This window comes from Oryctolagus cuniculus, chromosome 6, assembly GCF_051225735.1.
Source record: "Oryctolagus cuniculus isolate XC-2025 breed Fujian yellow rabbit chromosome 6, ASM5122573v1, whole genome shotgun sequence".
Taxonomy (NCBI): Eukaryota; Metazoa; Chordata; class Mammalia; order Lagomorpha; family Leporidae; genus Oryctolagus; species Oryctolagus cuniculus.
The window spans coordinates 148,458,672-148,482,181 of NC_142872.1; the positions used below are offsets into that span (position 1 = coordinate 148,458,672).

General features: G+C 35.5%; 1 protein-coding gene across 1 annotated transcript in view; it reads right to left on the reverse strand.

Annotated features, from left to right (window-relative positions):
* Nucleotides 1–15,138: 15,138 nt before the first annotated feature.
* LOC100349650 (solute carrier family 22 member 22) overlaps nt 15,139–23,510 on the reverse strand; it is a 33,666-nt gene continuing 25,294 nt past the window's right edge. The window contains exons 10-11 of the mRNA XM_008255868.5: nt 21,924–22,127; nt 15,139–16,209 (exon numbers count right to left, since the gene is read on the reverse strand). Coding sequence (XP_008254090.2) covers nt 16,140–16,209; nt 21,924–22,127 — 274 coding nt within the window. The 3' untranslated portion in view covers nt 15,139–16,139. The remainder of the gene's footprint in view (nt 16,210–21,923; nt 22,128–23,510) is intronic.

Below are 23,510 nucleotides of genomic sequence, written 5' to 3' on the forward strand. Positions count from 1 at the left end.
GAATAAATATCCAGGGAATGGCTATGCTGTATGTTGAGTATATGAGAGTACTTCAAAACATTTTTTGGAAAACAGAATTAAATGATAAGTTTATTTTGGTATGGAATCCATGGAAATCCATGCATACATGGAATATTCAAAAAGTTCGTGGAAAAGCACACAAAAATGCATGGGTCTCAAACATTTTTTGATGTAGTCAATATAAACTTTTTAACATTTTTTATTTGAGAGGCAGAGAGAATGACAAACATGTAGAGTTCCTATCTTTTGCTTTACTCCCCAAATGACTGCAATATCTGAGGTTGTGCCACTGTCAGATTAGGACTCAGGAACTCAATTCAGGCTCTCATATGAGTGATAGAATTCATTATTGACCTCTCACCACTGTCTCCTGTGGTTTTCATTTGTTGGAAGCTATATTCAGGAGCCAGAGCATTTCAATGGAGGACGGAGGCATCTTGACCTCAAGACAGAACACCTGCTCTCTAAACCTATCTTTTAACTCAGTTTGTTCATATATATTTTGAAATACTATCATGTGGTTAACTTGATAAGAAAATGCCAAACTGTTTCCAACTTGATTTTAACCATGTTACATTCCCACCAGTAATAGAAAAGACAGCCAGTAGCCCTCTGTCTTTGACAGCATTGTTTTTATTTTTTTTTAATTTTCTATTAGGTTTGGAAAAATAGCTCATGATGTATTTATTGGCATTTCCATGCTAGTTAATGACATTAAACATCTCTGTATGTTATTTATATTACTTATCTATGTCCTGGAGTGAAATGACACAGTAGCATTCTCGTTTTATAATTGTATTGTAGCTCTTTTTTTCTTCCATTAGAGCTCTGATCATATTCTCTGTATTGCATAATGTATTTTGCATATAATACATTTAGTGGCAAATATATAACTTATCATAGATTCTAGATATGAATCTTGTGAGATACCTGAAACTTGAAAAAATTTTTCTTAGTCTATAGCTTTTAATTTTAATACATTATGTCCCATATTCTTATTCTTATTAAGACTTAAATTGAGCTACAATATACTATGTATGATAATACTGGAAAAAAATATTATGTCATTGAAATGTTTGCAGAATTCAAAACTTGGGATGTAGTGAGTTAATAGGGATATTTGCAAGGCAAAAATTTTTAATTTTGATAAAGTTTAGTTTAGCATACTTTCCTTTCTTTTGGTTATGCTGTGCTATCATATTTAAAAATTCAGCCTAACCATCAATCAATTCTCTTCTATGTTTTATTCTAAAAGCATTGATAATTTCAAATTTTGTATTTGGATCTGTAAACTGCTTAAAGGTTATTTTGCATGAGTGTGAAATTAAATAATGTAGACTCTTTTGCTGCCTAGTCAAATAGTTTGGAGAAATTGGAGAGAAGTTTTGGAAATGGAAAAGAAACCTGCCAGAAATCATTCTGTGAAGTCCAGAACTAGGCTCCGGGCAGTGTGTAATACGAGAAATATCAATTTACCAGCCTGGCAAAACTATAGTTGCACACACAGCATTTTGCCACGTTCTGAAAGGAATTAATTATATGAAATAATTAAAAACTTCAAGACCAAATTATCAACAAAAGTCTTATTAATGAGAGAATACTTGTATGAATAATATAAAATGCAGAGGCAAGAGAAATTCAACTCTGAATCTCTGAAGAGATTATAATTCAAATTCAGATTCAGTTGTACTCAGCATCTGCTGGAGTGGCACAGTGATGAGACTTCAAACAATGCAGGTAAATGGGAACTTTAGAGGTGATTTGTCCTGAAGGTTGAGGCTCAGGAATGGATTACTGCTCATATTAAAGAGAACCCAGAGAGTTCCCTTGTACCTTCCACCAGGTGAAGACACAAAAGACAGATGTACATGAACCAATAAGTCGCACCCCACCAGGTAACTAATCCACCATAACCTTGATCTAGGATTCTCCAGCCTTCAAAACTGTGTGAAAAAAACATTTTAGATTTAAACTATCTAGTTATTGTGTTTTGTAACAGTATGCCAAATAAACTAACAAAATGAATATTGGAATTTAGAAATTACTGCATTTTTAATGAAAATATTATAGTAACTGACAATAGAATATCCTAATGAGTAACAGAAAATCACTCACATATGTTATGCTATCTTTTATTATTGAAAAATGCATTGGCATATTGGCATCAATATATTAATTTTAAGTCTCTCTTTTTTTTAAGATTTTATTTATTTATTTGACAGGTAGAGTTACAGTGAAAGGGAGAGACAGAGAGAATGGTCTTCCGTCTGCTGGTTCACTCCCCAAATGGCCGCAACAGCTGGAGCTGCACCTATCCAAAGCCAGGAGCCAGGAGCTTCTTCCAGTCTTCCACAAGTGTGCAGGGGCTCAAGGACTTGAGCCATCTTCTACTGCTTTGCCAGGCCATAGCAGAGAGCTGGATCAGAAGAGGAGCAGCCGGGACTAGAACCGGTGCCCATATGGGATGCAGGCACTACAGGCGGAGGATTAACCTACTGAGCCACAGCGCCAGCCCCATAATTTTAAGTCTATTTTGATAGCTTTCCCCCAATCTGTTGATACTGTCACTAACCTTTTGTCATCTCCTCTCTTTTCTTGGTATATTCAATGACAGCATCTTTTGTACAACTCAGACTCGAAAATTAGGCCATATAAAGGTATACTTAAGGTAAAAATGGTGTTTGTTCTGGTCATGTGCTTACTTTCTACATTTATATTTTCCAACAAAAATGGCACCACTTCACCATCAAAAATACATGAACTTGGAAGCTTGTCAAAAATGAAAAGCCACTGTATTTATATGGCATTTTATGTAATGCTATGTGTATTACAAAGTTCATCTGTTTTCAGTGTTTCAGATGGTACAGACACTTCAGGTTGCTATACCTTGGATATTAGTGTGGGGGTTACATAGCGTAAGTCCATGTGTTAAAGGCTTTGAGCCCAAAGTCTTAGACTATGTGTTCTAAGAGGATGAAAACTTAATCCAATTACAGTGTTAGAGGTCTGGACTTTGGACAGAGATTTATTAGAGTGGAGCCCCCATGATAGAATAGTGTTGCCTATGAAGAGACCCCATTGATCCCCTTTGCCCTATGATATGCTGCGCAGCCTTGGAACTCTGCCAGCAAAAATTTCCTTACCCCATGCCTGATCAATGGGGCCAACTGATATTAGACTGTGAACTTCGAGAACCATGAATCAAAATAAACCTTTTCTTTTTTTTTCCGAGTGTTTCATTGTGGAAGTAACAAACTGGCTAACAAGGATACACAAATTATCCAAAGCTCAAAACAGGCACAAAAGCTCAAGAGAATGACACCACGCATTGGAATGTGAGGAAGTTGCTTCTCAGCTGCCCTGAGCTGTGTGAGCAACAGCCTCCTGCAGGTGGGCTGTCCAGCCCAGGAAAGCAGGAAAAGACGGGGCCTGAATTTCACTCATCTTTATGGTAGGTGGGTTCTTCTGAGCTAACCACACTAAGGATACTGAGCAAGAATTCATTCATTTTATCATGTATGTGGGTTATTCTGATTCATCTCTCACAGCTGAAGTGTTTGTGAGCTATAACAGGGAAACAGATTTCCTGTGAGCACATGTCATTAGTAGCTTACTACTTGTGTGGGTGTACGATTTTTCACTTTATTGACAGCCTTTTATAATATTTGAAGAACAGAAGGATAATAATTAAAATAATTATGTTGCACCCCCATAGAAACACAAAGTGAAATATACTGTTTGAGTACTCGTTATAGCATTAAGTCTCAATGTACAGCACATTAAGGACAGAGATCCTACTTTCTATGGGGGTGCAAACTGTTGAAATCTTTACTTAATGTATACTAAACTGATCTTCTGTAAAAAAAAAAAAAGAAAGAAGAAGAAGAAGAAGAAGAAGAAATTATCAATTCCCAACTTGACTCTCACTGGGATTAAACATGACAATAGGTCTTATCTGATTTCATCATCATTTAAAAAATCATCTATTATTTTTCACTTTGTTTCTGTGTGGTAGCAAACTGTTGAAATCTTTACTTAATGTATGCTAAACTGATCTTCTGTATATAAAGAGAATCGAAAATGAATCCTCATGTGAATGGAAGGGGAGGTAGTGGGAAAGGGGAGGGTTGCGGGTGGGAGGGACGTTATGGGGGGGAAGCCATTGTAATCCATAAGCCATACTTTGGAAATTTATATTCATTAAATAAAAAAAAATTATGTTGCTATAAGGGCCAGATAACATTATTATTAACATTCTTGGCATATTAAATCATTCATCTAAGTTCTCCGTCAATGTTAAGAATTTCAGTTCATTGTCTTAGGGAAATATTATATTGTAATTGCACACCATAAGTGTTGCAGTAAAATATACAAGAATTGCATTATTATACTGCTGCTTAAATAATCAAGGAATCGGCATATTTTTAAGCAACCAAAATTGAAAAAAAAAGAAGGGAAACTTATGAAGAACTCTGAAGAGTTCAAACAGTTCATTTTACAAGTTGCATGTTTTCAAATGTTCAAAACTTGAAAATTGCTCTGTTTTCTCAGTGATTGTTATGCCGTAAGTCTGCACTAGATTTTTGCAATACGTTAATGTTCAAAAACCCAGTGTACTCTTCATTAGGGAGCTGAGAAACTGTGGAAGGAAAAGAAATACAAAACTAATTTTCTTGGGTTTAGAGGAGATATAGATATAATAACAGACCTAAAATAATTCAAATAGCACTACAATCAAACATTGACTAAGAAATGGGAGATCTAGGGGTAGGCTTATCAAATAAATAAATGAATAAGTAAGATTTTAAAGGCAAAAAAATTGAATAATTTTGTATACACTAACACAAACACACAATTAGAGGTAATTAAAAGATACGTTCGAAGTTAATTTTAAAAATGAGAGAAAGCAGAGTAGAGAAAGACTCACATATCACTTCCAAACTGAGTATTTAGATTACTCTAGGTACAAATGTGATGGACCAATACGATAACAGATCAGGCAGTTAAATAAAAAAATCCAGGATTCAGTGAAGTGAGAAAAGACGGAAAGAAAATTATATAAGACAATGAGAGAGACATACAGGACAAAAGAGTAAGGCCTAACATCTAGAAAAATTGATGCTGAAATTCATATGGAGACACAGGAGACCTCGAATAGCTAAAGCAATCTTGTACAACAAAAACAAAGCTGGAGGCATCACAATACCAGATTTCAGGACATACTACAGGGCAGTTGTTATCAAAACAGCATGGTACTGGTACAGAAACAGATGGATAGACCAATGGAACAGAATAGAAACACCAGAAATCAATCCAAACTTCTACAGCCAACTTATATTTGATCAAGGATCCAAAACCAATCCCTGAAGTAAGGACAGTCTATTCAATAAATGGTGCTGGGAAAATTAGATTTCCATGTGCAGAATCATGAAGCAAGACCCCTACCTTTCACCTTACACAAAAATTCACTCAACATGGATTAAAGACTTAAATCTATGACCCGACACCATCAAATTATTAGAGAACATTGGAGAAACTCTGCAAGATATAGGTACTGGCAAAAACTTCTTGGAAAATACCCCAGAAGCACAGGCAGTCAAAACCAAAATTAACATTTGGGATTGCATCAAATTGAGAAGTTTCTGTACTGCAAAAGAAACAGTCAAGAAAGTGAAGAGGCAACCGACAGAATGGGAAAATATATTTGCAAACTATACTACAGATAAAGTATTGATAACTAGAATCGACAAAGAAATCAAGAAACTCCACAACATCAAAACAAACAAACCACTTAAGAGATGGACCAAGGACCTCAATAGACATTTTTCAAAAGAGGAAATCCAAATGGCCAACAGACACATGAAAACATGTTCAAGATCACTAGCAATCAGGGAAATGCAAATCAAAACCACAATGAGGTTTCACCTCACCCCGGTTAGAATGGCTCACATTCAGAAATCTACCAACAACAGATGCTGGTGAGCATGTTGGGAAAAAGGGACACTAACCCACTGTTGGTGGGAATGCAAACTGATTAAGCCTCCATGGAAGTCAGTCTCAAGATTCTTCAGAAACCTGAATAAAACCCTACCATTCAACCCAGCCATCCCATTCCTTGGAATTTACCCAAAGGAAATTAATTTGGCAAACAAAAAAGCTGTCTGTACCTTAATGTTTATTGCAGCTCAATTCACAATAGCTAAGACCTGGAATCAACTTAAATGCCCATCAACAGTAGACTGGATAAAGAAATTATGGGACATGTACTCTATAGAATACTATACAGCAGTCAAAAACAATGAAACCCGGTCATTTTTAGCAAGATGGAGGAATTTGGAAAACATCATGCTGAGTGAATTAAGCCAGTCCCAAAGGGACAAATACCATATGTTCTCCCTGATTGGCAACAACTAACTGAGCACCAAAGGGGAAACGTGTTGAAGTGAAATGGACACTGAGAGAAACAGTGACTTGATCAGCTCTTGTCCTGACTGTTGATATACAATGTAATACTTTATCCATTTTAGTATTTTCTCTTTGTTTTGTTCTAGTACTATTGGCTGAACTGTGTGATTAACACACAATTATTCTTAGGTGCTGAAATTTTAAAAGAAAAGTGATCCCTGATAAATATAAGAGTGGGAATAAGTAAGGGAGGAGATGTACAATTTGGGACATGCTCAATTGGACTTGCCCCAAAAGGTGGAGTTAGAATCATGCCAGGGGATCCCAATACAATCCCATCAAGGTGGCATGTACCAATGCCATCTCACTAGTCCAAGTGATCAATTTCAGTTCACAATTGATCACACTGATAGGTCTAAGAGTCAAAGGGATCACACAAACAAGACTAGTGTCTGCTAATACTAGCTGATAGAATCAAAAAGGGAGAGAACGATCCAACATGGGAAGCGGGATACACAACAGACTCATAGAATTGCAGATGTCCTAAACAGCACTCTGGCCTCAGAATCAGCACTTAAGGCATTCAGATATGGCTGAAGAGCCCATGAGAGTATTTTAGGCATGGAAAGCCAAGACACCCTGGAAAAAAAAAAAAAAAAGAAAAAAAAAAGAAGACCTAAACGGAAGATCTCTGTGAGTGAGATCCCAGTGGAAAGAACGGGACCATCAAAGAAGGAGGTACCTTTCTCTGAAGGGAGGAGAGAACTTCCACTTTGACTATTACCCTGTCGGGATAAGATCGAAGTCGGCAAACTCAAAAGGCTTCCATAGCCTGGGCAACTCATGACTAGAGCCTAGGGAGATTACTGACGCCATAAACAAGAGTGTCAAATTGTTAAGTCAACAACAGGCGTCACTGTATACTTACTTCTCATGTGGGATCTGTTCTTAGTGTGTTGTCCAATGTGAAGTAATGCTATAACTAGTACTGAAACAGTATTTTACACTTTGTGTTTCTGTGTGGGAGCAAACTGATGAAATCTTTATTTAATATATACTAAATCGATCTTCTGTATATAAAGATAATTGAAAATGAATCTTGATGTGAATGGGATGGGAGAGGGAGCATGAGATGGGAGGGGTGTGAGTGGGAGGGAAATTATGGTGGTGAAGCCATTGTAATCCATTAACTGTACTTTGGAAATTTATATTTACTAAATAAAAAACAGGAAATGAAATAAACCAGGCACAGGTATACAAAAAAATAAATAAAATAAAAATAAAAATAACTCGGGGACAAAACACATTCTAGAATGACAGGCAAATCATGCATGCTTAGATACAATATTTCTATCATTTCCATCTTAAGACTGATGTGTAAAACTGCACTGAAATAAATATATTACATCTAATTTTGTCAAAGATTCCAGCACACTCTTTCTCTGATTGGCTACTGATACTTTATGTCATAGAATGGATATCAACCAATGCCAATGATGTCTATGCTTATGAGCACTGCTAGGTATTACTGGCTGGACTGAATGATGTCTTCCAAGACTGATACATGCTACAGTTTACATTTCTGTGCCCCAATTTTCTTTATTTCCACTTCTCATGTGAAGAACTATTTGCTTTCCTTTGTAAAGACTGAGCGCTAAATTGAGTAAACATGAAGTACAAGTCATTCTTCATTACCTAATTGGAATTTTCAAGAAGTTCAGAAAATGACTCCATGGATAAATCTGAAAACTTTAAAGAATGCCCTAAATTAATATTAAATCAACTTAATCGATTTAAAAGAGAATTTAGTTTGGGTTATTAAAATGACATAAGTACACACAGACATACACATGCATACACACACACACTGTCACAGGAATAATTAATAAGGAACATGTTTGTTACAGAATAAACAAGAGTAGAGAAATTAAGTAATAACCATAATTTGAAGAAACTCGAGCTTGCAAGAGACATGATAGAACTTAATTAAGGCAAGATAGTGGGATCTTTACTGTTTGACAGTTGTTTCAGAAATGTGATAAAGGGACCAGAGATGTGGTGTAGTGGGTAAAGACTCTGCCTGCACTGTCAGCATCCCATATGGGCATTAGTTTGAGTCCCGGCTGCTTCACTTCTGATTCTGCTCTCTGCTATGGCCTGGGAAAGCAGTAGAAGATGGCCCAAGTCCTTGGGCCCCTACACCCATATGGGAGACTAGGAAGTAGCTCCTAGCTCTTGGCTTCATATTGGCACAGCTCTAGCTGTTACAGCCATCTGGGGAGTGAACCAGCAGATGGATGACCTTTCTCTCACCCTCTCCCTCTCCCTCTCCCTCTCCCTCTCCCTCTCCCTCTCCCTCTCCCTCTCCCTATTCTTCTCTTTCTGTGTAACTCTTTCAAGTAAATAAATAAATCTTTAAAAAAAGAAATGTGGTAGAAAAAATGGGATAAAACTATAATTTTTTTTTACATTAAGACACAATCAATATCAATAAGTTAACTGTTGAAGGAGAAAAATGAGTGAGCTCCTTCTAGAATCATACCTTTTAAATAGGAAAACCACAGTGTCATGGAGACCCCCTACCACCAAAGGAACTGGGGTCTCTCTTACATAGTTAGGGTTGGCCTCCTGTTTCACTTTAATGTTTTTGCCTCAGAGGCCTCCCATGCTTGGTTATATCTGGAAAGTTGGATAAAGCATTAAAGGGAATGACAAAAGCAGCCATTTAAGTGGTAGAACAGATGTTGGGGAATATCTTCACATTGAAGTTAGGAAAAATGGTTACATCTTAGATTTCCTTCCTTAGCAAGGAAAAATTAATAAAAATAAAACTGTACTGCCATATGCAAAGCATAAACACCCAATAACCAAGAACCACAAACTAAAACATGGACAATAATATTGAGCTTTGAAATATGCAGTTAATCAGGAATGAAAAGAAAATGTCATACTATTAACATACTGCTGGAGAAAGCCTGGATGGTGGAATATTGTATGTGACAAGATGACCACACTGTGAAGACTTATGAAGCTATCAGATCAAGAAAGCTACATCAGAATTTATAGGATGGCACTGATCTTCTTCATCCCAATGTCTTTCGTAGTGCTTTCTTATATTTCACAGGTATTTTCCATTGAAATATTCTTTATTCAGTCATTTGGATTTAAGGAGATTATCAGGAAAATTCTGCCTGTGGTGCTAAATGGTAAAGATGCCAAATGACAGGTTGCTACTGAAGGGATGGCATATAGTAATCATTTGGATTTTACCATGGATTGATGATAGAACAATGGTAATTATAAGAGCTAGTAGTCTCTGATGATTGAAAAACATAATGCTAACGAATAACAGACTGCAGTTTAATCTCACCTGTGGCATATAATTGCGTGTATAGTGGAACTCAAATGTGCAAGCTACAGACACTCTCCATAAAGTTTCTGCTGGTGCTTTCACTTCATAATTGGTCTGGAATCCATCACATAAAATTATTGCAGCAGAAAACATAAAAACAACTTGAAGGGAACACAGTTTTCTTCCTTTTCCTCCTTCTAGTAATAATATATACTACAGCATTCTGGACATTTGGAGGTAAATGACCATACTAAATGGTAAGACCTGGAATTACTTATAAATCACAAATAGCCCCTATATAAACAGTGTACTGGATACCAAGTGGACAGCTATGAATAGTCTGCTCAGAAATTCACTTAAATGAAGCAATCTAATGGTGATATAATGGAGGTGTAAACAATGAGCCACATGAACACCCAAAAAGTTACTCCTTTTGAGAAGTTAGTTGATAGAAGCAGCTTTATATTGCATAAAATGTAATGTTTTACTTGTTATTTAACCTCATATAATTAAGCCTCCTCTCCAGCTTTAAGGCAGCAGTTATATCAACAATTGCAGTTCAGGGCGCCAGATTCTGTCCTGGTTGCTCCTCTGCTCTCTGCTGTGGCCTGGGAGTGCAGTGGAGGATGGCCCAAGTCCTTGGGCCCTGCACCCGCATGGGAGACCAGGAGAAGCACCTGGCTCCTGGCTTCAGATCAGTGCAGTGCGCCAGCTGCAACGTACCGACCGCAGCGGCCATTGCGGGGTGAACTAACAGAAAAAGGAAGACATTTCTCTCTCTCTCTCTCACTGTCCACTCTGCCTGTTAAAACACACACACACAAACACACATACTCACACACAAACAATTGCTTAGCTTTCATACAGGACTTGCAAGTAACTCAAGTAAGAAGAAAAGTTGAAAATATAATGTATAAAGAATCATAAATTATATTTATCTTGTTCCTAAGTAGGATTATGATATTATGTCAAGGAGGATATGAAATAATCCTGGGGAAATGTAGGTCAGTGAGCATGTGTTACCGTTTTTTTTTTTTTTCTTTTTCCACTAGTGCTTTTCAGTGTGTTCTAAATTATTTTCATTTCGAAAGTTTTGCAATCTAAATGGAAGAACTTAATTCTCTCAAACATGGTTCCAAGAAAATCAAGATTACTGCCAATCCTATCATGTGTAGATAATGTCTTTCCTACAGTTCCTGAGAGCTGCCATCTCTATTCTGTAACTTGTGAAGATCTTCAGAACCATACTAGCCACCCAAGACAAGCCAGTGCAATAAACTTCATGTTTTGCTCAGGAGGCAAAGTAGGAATATATATCATTTTAAAAGTCAAAATAAGATCTGGATCTAGTGTTTGACAGTGTATGTAATGAGCATTCAAAAAGTTTGTGGAAATGTGCATTATTGAAAAACTATGCATGGATATTGAAAAATTTTTTACACCAAAATAAATTTGCATTAGCTTGCTATAATATGTCTGAGAAGAGTCTAGTTTGAAAGATTATGGAAGATAACACATCAGTTGGAAAAAGAATCCCATCAGAGCAACATGATTTTTGCTAAAAATAAAGCAAAAACAAACATTAAATTTATGGTGAAGCTTGGGTGGATGAATGGTGAAATTATTCATGCCTTACAAGTTTATGGGAACTATACCCCAAAGAAATCAGCAGTTTACAAACGACAAGATGAATGAAAGGGAAAAGAAAGGAATTAAAAGTAGTAAATAATATTTCAGAAACTTTTATGAACTAAACACAGAAGCAGGCACCAATGATAAATAATAAACACTGAAGACATTGTTCTAGACCTACTTTAGTCGCATTTAGTTATAGTAGATGAGTAAACATGTAAAAGAGAAAGCCATTCCACCTTCACATAGATGCTTTCCATTAAATAAACAGTGTTTCTCACAGGACCAAGAGCAAGATGTGTGTGAAGAAACCAGGCGAGTTAAGGAAGGACTCACTCATTGTAGGTAAGTATTAAGCTGTAACTCAAAGGCCAGACAGAAGGTGAACTAAGTCACAGCTGGCTTAAAATAAAGTGAAACAAACAAAACAAGTTCTAATCACAAGTCATGCTGTGGTGAAATTTGAACATTACCTGGGAACTCAGAAGGACAATGTGATTATATTTAGCAAACAAGGGGGAAAAAGTCCCATGAACCAACTAGGTAACATATTAATGACCTCAGAAAGGCATTTATAGGTTACATTTTTAGCACAATGAGAAGCCACTGAGATACTATAGAGGTAAACTAACCAAATTGCAGGTTATAACTATATTGACTTTTCTACCAGATTCAGTATACATGTTAAACACTAATAAAGTTCCAAGAGGGAAAGATGACCTTGCACTGAAATTGTCAATAAAGTTTTAAAGATAAAAATTATCAAGTAATGACTAATATTTTATTTAAACAATATTTTCTTACTCCAAAAGGCATTTTAGCACTAGGAGAAGCCACTAAAACACTATGAAAGCTGTGGCTCGGGCTTTAATTGCATTTATTACTAATCTGACTGCAGGACTGCAGCTACTCAGACAATAGGTTGAACCGTTGCCAGTGATTCTGTGTGACACTCCCCCTACTGTCCCTTCCATCTGTGTGTCCTACTAGAGACTTTGTATCTTCCACTCTCAGAGGCCACAGAGGATGTGCAAAGAACACTAGAGTGTTCTTTCTAGTTATTTGGTTCTTTGAAAAATTAGTGTTTTGATCATGTGATGAAATACACAAGGATAAGTAATTAACTTTTTACAACATGATTCAAAATCCAAATTGAATCGAACAAAGAGATGAGTATTTATTTTAAATCATCAGTTATTAAGATCCACTCTCAATTAACTTTATACACATAAGAGTAACCCTACACTAAATAGTGAAACAAATAGTATAAAAAATTGTTCTTCAGTAGTTGAGAGGAGAGCTGTACAAAGTCTTTGTATCTCAAAGTGTCAATTTCACTTGTATAGATTACTTTTTCCATACTCTATTAATTACCACACAACAAGGAGAACATCTGGTATTCATCTTTTGGGGACTGGCTTATTTCACTTAGTATAGTATATCTTAGTAAAAAAATAAGAATGGGAATAGGAAAGGTAGGAGGAAGAAGGGTAGGAGTGAGGTGGGAGTGAGAGTAGAGTGAGAAGAATCACTGTGTTGCTAAATTTGTATATATGAAATACATAAGGTTTATATACCTTAAATAAAAGCTTTCTAGGAAAATAAAAAAATATATCAGTAAAATATTTGATAGAACATGCACCTTGGCATTAGCACAAGCATGATTATTAGTGTTAGTGTATACAAATGATACTAATCATTTCTGAAATACTTTTCACACTGCACAGTGTTGAAATTATATGTATGGAAGATATAAGTAAAGGAATTAATAGAGAAAATCTATCACTATTCAATTGTAAGGAATCATATGATCATAATATCAACTTGCCCGATTGTACCTAAGTATTCTGTAATACTAGTATAACATCTCTATTAATCTGCTTTAGTGGTTAAAATGCCACAGACTGGTTGACTGAAATAACAGAAATTTATTTCCGCACAATTCTAGTGACTGGAAGCCTGAGATCAAGTACTCTTCCCCATGGCATAAACTTGTCTTCTATCTGTGTCTTCTCTTCACATGATCTGTGTCCGTACATCCTAATCCCTTCTTGAAAGAAAAACAGTAAAAATGGATTAGGCCCCACCCATATGACCTCCTTTTACCTAAATTATCTCCTTAGAGATCCTATATCCAAAGTTTAGGACCTTAACATATAATGAAACTTAATCTATAGTGATATCAATATCCATAGAGGAATTTTTAAAATCAACATAAAGGAGGCGATGCTGTGGCATAGTAGGTTAAGCCTCCGCCTGTGGCTCCAGCACCTCATATGGGTGCTGATTCCTGTCCCAGCTGCTTCTCTTCTGATCTCAGCTTATGGTCTGGGAAAGCGTGGAAGATGGCCCAAGTGCTTGGACCCCTGCACCCACGTGGGAGACCCGGAAGAAGCTTCTGGCTCCTGGCTTGGGATCCACTCAGCTCTGGCCGATGTGGCCATTAGGAGAGTGAACCAGCAGATGAAAGAAATTCCTCTCTGTCTCTCCCTCCCTCTGTCAGTGACTCTGTTTTTCAAAAAACATAAATGTCTTTTTAAAAATTAACAGAACGATTATAAGACCATGATAGAAAATGAACAGTACAAGAAAAATAAGCTAATTACCAAGAAAATGATGTGTCTGTATAGAGAATTTTCTGAGATCAGTTTTTTAAAGTAAGGCCTCCTCTAATTTTTCAGGAGTGCTTCATGCCAATTTTCTGATAAGAGTGACAGGATGTCTGTCATCTACCCTTCCTAAGGAGAATTATGAGTGTAAATTAGTGCTACAATACAAATGACGCAAAATGCAGTAGGTAAACTTCCACTGAAACTCTTTATTTTTGGAGAAACATGACATTGTATGTCTTTGTACCTGGATTAGCAAAATTTGGTCTCTCTGAAAAACTTACTCCTGTATATCCTGCAAATGAAGACTAGAGCAGTGGCTACATGATATGGGGAAGGGCTTTGGGAGGTCACTCCTTACAAGGCTTACTAATTCCAATCATGACCCACATTCCCATGCTTCAAAGTGTCTAAAACTTATTGAAGCACAGATGCTTGATGATGGCATCCTACTTCGCAGGCCATGGGGAACAGCATTCAGTGCCGCTAGGCAAGTGATGCTCACTTTCCTGCTTCGCAGTTTCAAAACACTACTTGATGTATTTTAACTCATTTTCAGTGTGGATAAAATTAGTCAGTAGAAACAGGTAACTTCATAATTCCTTTCCAAGCAAATATCCTCTTTATGGACATTGTAAATCAATCTATGATTATAAGAGTATTAATGTAAAGATAAAAGTGTAATCATTTACATTTTTATAGATTTTGCCATTTTCTCTAGTCTAATATTTTGCATGTTTTATTGCATTATAGCTCTTTCAGATATGTGATTATTATACACATTTTTGAACAGCAAATTAAGATACAGTTAAATTAGGTAATTTCTACAAGTTCTCAATATGAGCAAAATGAGTTGTTTAAGGCCATAAATCAACTTACCATCTATAATAAAATATGCAAAATAAAATAAAATTTAAGTAAAAAGCTTATGTTTTGAAAAATGTATATATTATCCTAATCAAGATTTGAAATATATAAAAAGGTAGTTAAAACTGCAACATCACAAAACATTTTTGTGCCCTTGTAATAAATCCATTACTCCTTTCCCCCTAGTAAATCACTGACATAATTTCTATATCTTCTGTTATTCTAAGACTTCATATAAATGAAACTATGCAGTTTGTGCTTGATTTCTTTTTTTAACTTTTATTTAATGAATATAAATTTCCAAAGTACGGCTTATGGATTACAATGGCTTCCCCCCCATACCGTCCCTCCCACCCACAACCCTCCCCTCTCCCACTCCCTCTCCCCTTCCATTCACATCAAGATTCATTTTCGATTCTCTTAATATACAGAAGATCAGTTTAGTATACATTAAGTAAAGATTTCAACAGTTTGCTCCCACACAGAAACATAAAGTGAAAAATAATAGATGATTTTTTAAATGATGATGAAATCAGATCAGACCTATTGTCATGTTTAATCCCAGTGAGAGTCAAGTTGGGTATTAAGATTTACTCATATCATGTGTACAAGACATAGCTTCTTATTTTTATTGACACAGAATATTGGTATCTGTTAATCAACAACAATATGATGCTTCAATTTATGTATATATTGGGGAAATATCAACACAATGTAATTAGTGTATTTGTCACTTTAAACTTCAAAAATGTTTTAATTTATTTTTTTCGGAGGCAGAGCAAGTGAGATACAGAAAGAAGGAGGGTGAGAGAGACAGACAGAGAGTGAGACAGAGAGAGAGAGAGAGAGAGAGAGAGGGTCCCATCCACAGGTGTACTTTTAAAATGCCTGCAAAAGGTGAGGCTGTGTTGGGCTAGTGCTAACGCCAGACTCTGGGACTAATCCAAGTCTTCCACGTGGATGGCCATAACCCATGCTGAGCCATCACTTACTACTTCCCAAGCTATACATTGCCAGAAAACTGGAGTCAGGAGCCAATGCCAGGAACTCCAATGTGGAATATAGATGTCTTAACCGTCATACAAAACACTCACTCCCAACATCAACTTTATTCTGAATAGTACAAGTGTACGTGGACAGGAAAAGGGATAAATAAATTGTGGCACAATCACACAATGAATTAAGCAGTGTATTGTTTGAAATTATGCAAAAGTTTATCTAGCTCTTCCGCTCTACAGATGTACTTGATCTTCTTAGCACTCAGTAGTTTCCAAGAAAACCTTTCTCTGTTTTTCTCTTGTGCCCTTGTTCCTAAACCTGTCCCTGAAATAAAAGAAACAAAAGATAAACAAGTGAGCAGACATAATGGATCTGGAGTTACATGAGAACATTAAGATTCATTTCACTATGGTTCATACCTCTCTTATACATGCATTAATACTTTTTTGCTTTTTTTAATTTATATTTAATAAGTATAAATTTCCAAAGTACAGCTTTTGGATTACAATGGCTTTTTCCCCCCCATAACTTCCCTCCCACCCACAATCCTCCCATCTCTTGCTCCCTCTCCCATCCCATTCACATCAAGATTCATTTTCAATTCTCTTTATATACAGAAGATCATTTTAGTATATATTAAGTAAAGATTTCAACAGTTTGCACCCACACAGAAACACAAAGTATAAAATACTGTTTGAATACTAGTTATAGCATTAATTCACATTGTACAACACATTAAGGAAATTATGGGATATGCACTCTGTAGAATACTATACAGCAATAAAAAAAACAATGAAATACAGGCATTTATACTTTTAAGCATCTTCAAATGGAAGTAGCACTGAATTAGCTTTCCCCTTTTAAAGATGACCTATATGGATACTTTGAAATCCCAATTGTGCCTAATTGGCACGCTGATTTAAAAGCAGGTATGGATTTTTTACATTGAATTATGTGCTAATGTTCTTCCTTTCTGCATACCTAAAAAAGTATTATTTTGACTCTATAGGGATATCTATTACATAACAGAAAATATTGTGGTAAAGGAAGCATTGATTTCATCTTGAGGTGAAAACTGATTGAAAGTTAAAACTATTGCAGTGATCAGTTGACATGCTACCTGTTCTCCCTTTAGTAAGCTTCAGCCATGAACTCAGCATTTTCTAAAGTGTCATTTTGGACAGAAATTTCTTCTTTAAAGCATACTAATGAAGTAGTTCTCTTTATACTTTTCATTAGATAAAACTAAACTACTTGCCTATGCTGAATTTGCATCAGTCTTCAAAGGTCAGCCACAAGAATTGTAAAGTGAGAACATAACTGCCAAATAAATTTATTCATCTTGTCTCAATGTTCTAAGCAAGCTAAGGATAAAGTAAAAATTTCTGGAAAGAGATTGAGCATTTGGAGATAGCAATAATACATTTGTTGCCCATACCTGCATATATGTTTTATCATAGGGAAAGATGTGAGATATATGTATTGGCATTGATTGAATGAATAAGAAGTTTTGCAATGTTAGTAGCTTAATTAGTTTCTTTACATCTTTTATAGATGCAATTTTCTTTCACTATATTTGGAATATCAATTTTTTAGAATGAAAATTTGAAGGTTTATATGGGAAAGGTGAGATGGCATACAAAATATGCAATTTTGTAAAGGATAGATTTTTTAAGTGATGCTGGAATATTTCTTTGGGGTAATGTCAGAATCAGCCTCTATTAGCAGAATATTCTTTAAACTTAAATGGAGTTACTTATGTGGATTTAGTCAAGTATCCACACTGACCCAAGTACAGGTTTTGGCAACAATGTTTTACAATATTGTCCCAAAACTCATTCATTCTTTTTTAAAAAATATTACATATATAATGTGAAAATTTTGATATATTTCATGTATACGGATTTAAGAGAATAACGATATGCCCACCCTACCTTTCTTCCTTATTTTTCTTTAAATTTTTACAATGACATACTTTCAGTTTATTTTATAATCACAAGCTTAATTCTCCACTAAAGGAAGAATTCAATGATTAGCAAGTAGCAAAGCCATTATTCCTCAAGAATATGGACAAGTTCTGAAGACAATGATCAAATCTCAAAATGCAATTTTTTGCTCATATACATGACTTTTTTGTTCTCTGTACATTAGTTACCACAAATCAGAGAAAATATGTGATATTTTGGGGGGCCTGGCATGTATCACTAGGCATAGTGGCTTCCTGTTGTATCCATTTTGTTGCAAAAGACAGGATTTCATGTTTTTTATTGCTGAGTAGTATCTCATAGTGTATATACATGATACTTTCTTAAGTCATCAATTGATGGATGTTTGAGTTGATATGGAGTTGACTCCATATCTTAGCTATTGTGAATCGAGCTGCAATAAACATGGGTGGTACAGATAACACTTTTGTAACAGGGCTTCATTTCCTTTGGGTAAATTCCCAAGAGTGGGATGACTGGGTCGTATGTTAAATTGTTTTCAGATTTCTGAGGAATCTTTATCCTGTCTTCCCTAACAGGTGTACTACTTTACATTCCTACCAAAAGTGTTTTAGGGTACCTTTTACACCATATCTTTGCCAGAATTTATTGTTTTTGATTTTTTGATTATATCAATTCAAACTGGGGTGAGGTGAACTGCATTGTCATTTTGATTTGCACTTTTTGGAGGGTATTGATCCTTTCCATTTTTTCATGTGTCTATTGGCCATTTGAATTTCATCCTTTGAAAAATGCCTATTCATGTTCTATTCATGGGATTGTTTGGTTCTTGTTGAGTTTCTTGAGCTCCTTATAGATCCTGGATATTAATCCTTTATCAAATGCATAAATTGCAAATATCTTCTACAATTCTGTCACTTGCTTCTTCACTGTATTGAGAGTTTCTTCTGCAGTGCAGAAACTTCTTAATTTGATGTGACCCTATTTGTCTATTTTTGCTTTGTTTTGCCTGTGCTTCTGGGATCTTTTCCAAGAACTCTTAGCCTATTCAAATGTCTTGCAGTTTCCACAATGTTTTCATCTAGTAATTTCATGGAATCAGGTCATAGATGTATATTCTTGAACCATTTAGAGCTGATTTTTGTATAAGTTACAAGGTAAGGGTCTTCCTTCATACTGCTCTATGCATAGATCCAATTTTCTCAGCACCATCTGTTGCAGATTGCCATTTCTCCAGGGACTGATTGTAGTTCCTTTGTCAAAGATTAGTTAGTTGTAGCTGTGTGGATTAATTTCTGGGATTTCTACTCTGTTCCATTGGTATATATGTCTATTTTTGTGCCAGTATCTGACTGCTTTAATTATAACTTCCCTGTAATATGTCTTCAAATATGATACTGTGGTGCCTCTAGCTTTGTTTTCATGGTTTAAGATGGCTTTATCTATTCAGGATCTCTTGTGTTTCCATAAGAATTTTATTATCTTTTTTTTTCTAAGTCTGAGAAAAAAGCTTTTGGTTTTTTTCATTGGGATTAAAATGAATCTGTAAACTGCTTTGGGTGTTATTGACATTTTGGTGATATCAATTCTTCCAATCCAAGAACATGGAAGATTTTCCCATTACTTTCTGTTATCTTCAATTTCTTCCTTTAATGTTTTGTAATTTTCACTTTAGAGAACTTTGACATCCTTGGTTAAATTTATTCCAAGGTACTTAATCTTTTTGTAGCTACTTTGAATGGGATTCGTCTTAGAAGTTCTTTCTCAGCCATGGCATTGTCTGTCTATACAAAGGCTATTGTTTTTTTTGTGTTAATTTTATATCCTGCCACTTTACCAAATCTTTTATGAATTCCAAAAGTCTCTTAGTGGTGTCTTTTGGGCCCCGTACACTTGGAATCATATTTTTGCAAATAGGAATACTTCAACTTCCTCCTTTCCAATTTGTATCCCTTTAATTTCTTTTTCTTGCCTAATTGCTCTGGCTAAAACTTCCAGAACTATATTGAATAGCAACGGTGAGAATGGGCATCCTGGTAGGGTTCCAGATCTTAATGGGGATTCTTCCAACTTTTCCCCATTCAATAAGATACTGATGTGAGATTGTCATACATTGCCTTGATTGACTTTGGGAGTGTTTCTTCTATATCCAACTTGCTTAAAGTTTTCATCATGAAAGGATGCTGTATTTTACCAAATGCTTTCACTGCATCTTTTGAGATAACCATATGGATTTTGTTCTTTAGTACATTAATGTGATGTAACACAGAAAACCATGAATTCTTTCTAACCCATAAAGAAATATTTATTAGCTTTTCCTCAGAGTTCTCAATTCAATAATTCCATTTGATGATTCAGAAAGCAGATCACTTGTTCATAAACCTGTAAAATTTTCCTGCATATAGGGCCTGCATTGTGGCATAGCAGTTACAGCAGTTGCCTGTGATGCCAGCATCCCATGTGGGTGCTGGTTCATGTCCTGGCTGCTTCATTTCCTATCCAGCTCCCTGTAAGTGACCTGGGAAAATAGCAGAAGATGGCCCAAGAGCTTGCACCCTTGCACCCACGTGGGAGATCTGCATGAAGCTCCTGCCGCCTGGTTTCATCCAGGCTTAGCATTGGCCATTGCGGCCATTTGAGGACTGAATCAGTAGATGGAAGACCCCTCTCCCTGTCTCTCCCTCTCTCTCTGTAACTCTGACTTTCAAATAAATAAATAAGCCATATTTTCCTATATATTTATTGGCTTTTAGAACACCCATGATTAAAACACCATAGCAAAACTTTGATGGTTCAGATATTTTCACAGACCTAATCATCTAAATTTAGTTAGATACAGACATTTATTCACATTTGTAAATAACTAGGGTATTCCTTTTACAATTATTGTCTTGTGCAAATCTATGTGGCAATCCAAATCGGTTCAACCACCATGAATAACAGAAAAGAAATTTCTCAAAAACTAAACATAGATCTATCATATGAGAATCTGTCCCACGTTAGGATAGACATCCAAAGGAAATGAAATCAGTGTATGAAGGAGACATCTGCACTATTCATAATAGCCAATCTATTGATGGAAGAACAGATAAAGAAAATGTGGTATACATACACACCATGGGATAGTATTCAATCATTAAAAATGAAATCCTGATATTTGCAGCAAAAGAAATGGAACTGGACTTCATTATGCTAAGTGAAATAAGCTAGACAAATATCTTGTGTTCTGTCTCATATATGGAAGTTAACATTTCACAAGGTCAAGGTGAATTTAGAATAGTGATTACTATCATCAAGAAAGGGTGGGAAGGAAGAAAAAAGGAGCTTAGTTGACAAGTACCCAAACACAGACAGATTGAAATTACAAGTTCTGGAGTTCCATAGAACAATGGGGTGACTATAGTTTACAATATTAGTGGAGGAACGGAGTTGGGATGTTCCAAACACAAAAAAAGATAAGCGAGTGGAAAGGCTAGTTGCCAGGTAGACAGGTTTATGAGATGTATAGGTGTCCTTTAAAAATTTGCAAGGTATTACATATTAATCAAAGTTTTCTTTCAAATAATTTTTAAAAACTATATAATAAATATTTAGCAAAGATTAAAATTGAGTAATCAATTGCAATGGTAATACTTAATACATGGTGTTTAAATTCATTGTTAAATGGGGAAACATAAAAGATTTGGTTTCAAATATTTTGGACTCCAAATACATATCCTAATTTCATTGGCTAGCACTCACAAAAAAAATCCTGATCCTCATTAATCATAATTCAAATAGTTTATTGAATAATTATATGTAATCATTTTATAAATTATAAAATTGTATATATAATAGGAATAATTTATACGTATATTTATTATATATGTATTTCATACAATAAATATAAAATTGTAAACAAAGTGATTTCATAGATACATATCTTATAAAATAACTCCATGTATTACTACATAAGAGACAAGCAAAAATTAACCAGGATATTCTATTATTCAGTTTCATGAGGTTAGAGTTTGTAGCAGTCTTCATATTCTGCTAAATGATGTCGTAATTCCACAGCCTTGTTTCATGGAAAAGGGCTACAAGGGATCTTACCTTTTCTCCATGTCTTCAATAGTGTCGGGAAGTGGAAGATTGAAGGTCTCTGGAAGAAAGTAGACACATATGGAGGCTGCTATAGGGAAGATCCCAAAGAGAATCATAGGAAGGTGCACAAAGTAACTTCTTGTTGCAAGTACTAAAGCAGAAAATATTGCGGCTGATCTGGTAGTAAGATTAAAAATGCTCTGTAGAGTTAACCTTCAAAGAGAGAAAACATTTCTTGAAATATTTGAGCTTATGAGTTCAAGTCTTTCAAGTTTTAATTCATGTACATTACATATACAACATACTTGCTAACAAATCCCATATCATGCAGTCTTCATGTTATACATAATTTTGCTATTTCCTTAGCAACTCTATAAGGAGTTCAAAGTGATGTCCTTTATTTTATACAGGATGTCAGCCCACATGTCATGTTCAATTTTCTCATTTGTAAAATGGAGAAGACACAAATCCACTCAAAGATAACATAGCACATTGTTGGAGTTACTTGATAAAATACAAGATAACAAATTAAATTTGAATTCCAGATAAGCAATGAATAACAGTTAATATGAGTAAGCAGCTTGAAATATTTCTATATTTATTCATTTATGATAAAGAAGTTATCTATGTGAAGTTTAAAATTAAATAATTTCTAATCCCTTCTGCCTACCCTCTCTTCCTTCCTGCTTTCCTCCCTCCTTCCTTCTTTTAGCAACCCTAAACATATATGAATGCTCATTGTTTATTCTAATATCAACTATTACAATACGATTAATAGTTCATGTTATCCTAATATATCACTTCTCCAGAGAAAATAGTATAAAGCAGCCATTTCACGAGGCCAGCAGTGTTCACAGCAGTTTAAACTGTCACTTGAGATCTGGCATCCCACATCAGAGTCCTGGGTTAAGTCCCCGATGCTCCCATTCCCATCCAATGCCCTGCTTATTCGCCTAAGGAGGTAGTGGAAGATGGCCCAGAAAAATCAGACCCCTGCCACCCATGTGGGAGACCCAGATGGCTCTCTAATAGTTTGGCCTGACCCAGCCCTGTCTGTTGCGCCCATTTTGGGAGTGAACCAGCAGGTGAAAGATCTCTCTCTCTCTCTCTCCCCTACCCCAATGCATCCTTCCAAATAAGATCTTTAAAAAAGAAACTTTAAATGTTTTTTTCTCATTTAATTTTTATAAAAATCCGTAAAATATGTCAACATATATTATGGTCTTTATTTTGTAGAAGAGAAAATAGAGCCTTAAAGAGTGACCAAAACCCATAAAGTCACTCAGAATTATACACAGGATGATCTAGGGCTCGAGTTCAGGGGGGAAATTGGAGATGATGATGAAAAGGTACAAAATTTCAGTTACAATAGAGAAACAAGTTCTGGTATCTACTAAACAGAAAAATGTCTATAGTTAACTTCTGTATAATTAAAGTTTATTAGAGGGTTAATTTTATATTGAGTGTTCTTACCACAGACAATAATAACAAACAGTAATAACAATGGGACAAGAGGAAATTTTGGGAGATGATGGATATTTGTGGCCTAGTGGTGGTGATGTTTCTACTGGTGTATCATTAACCCAAAACTCATAT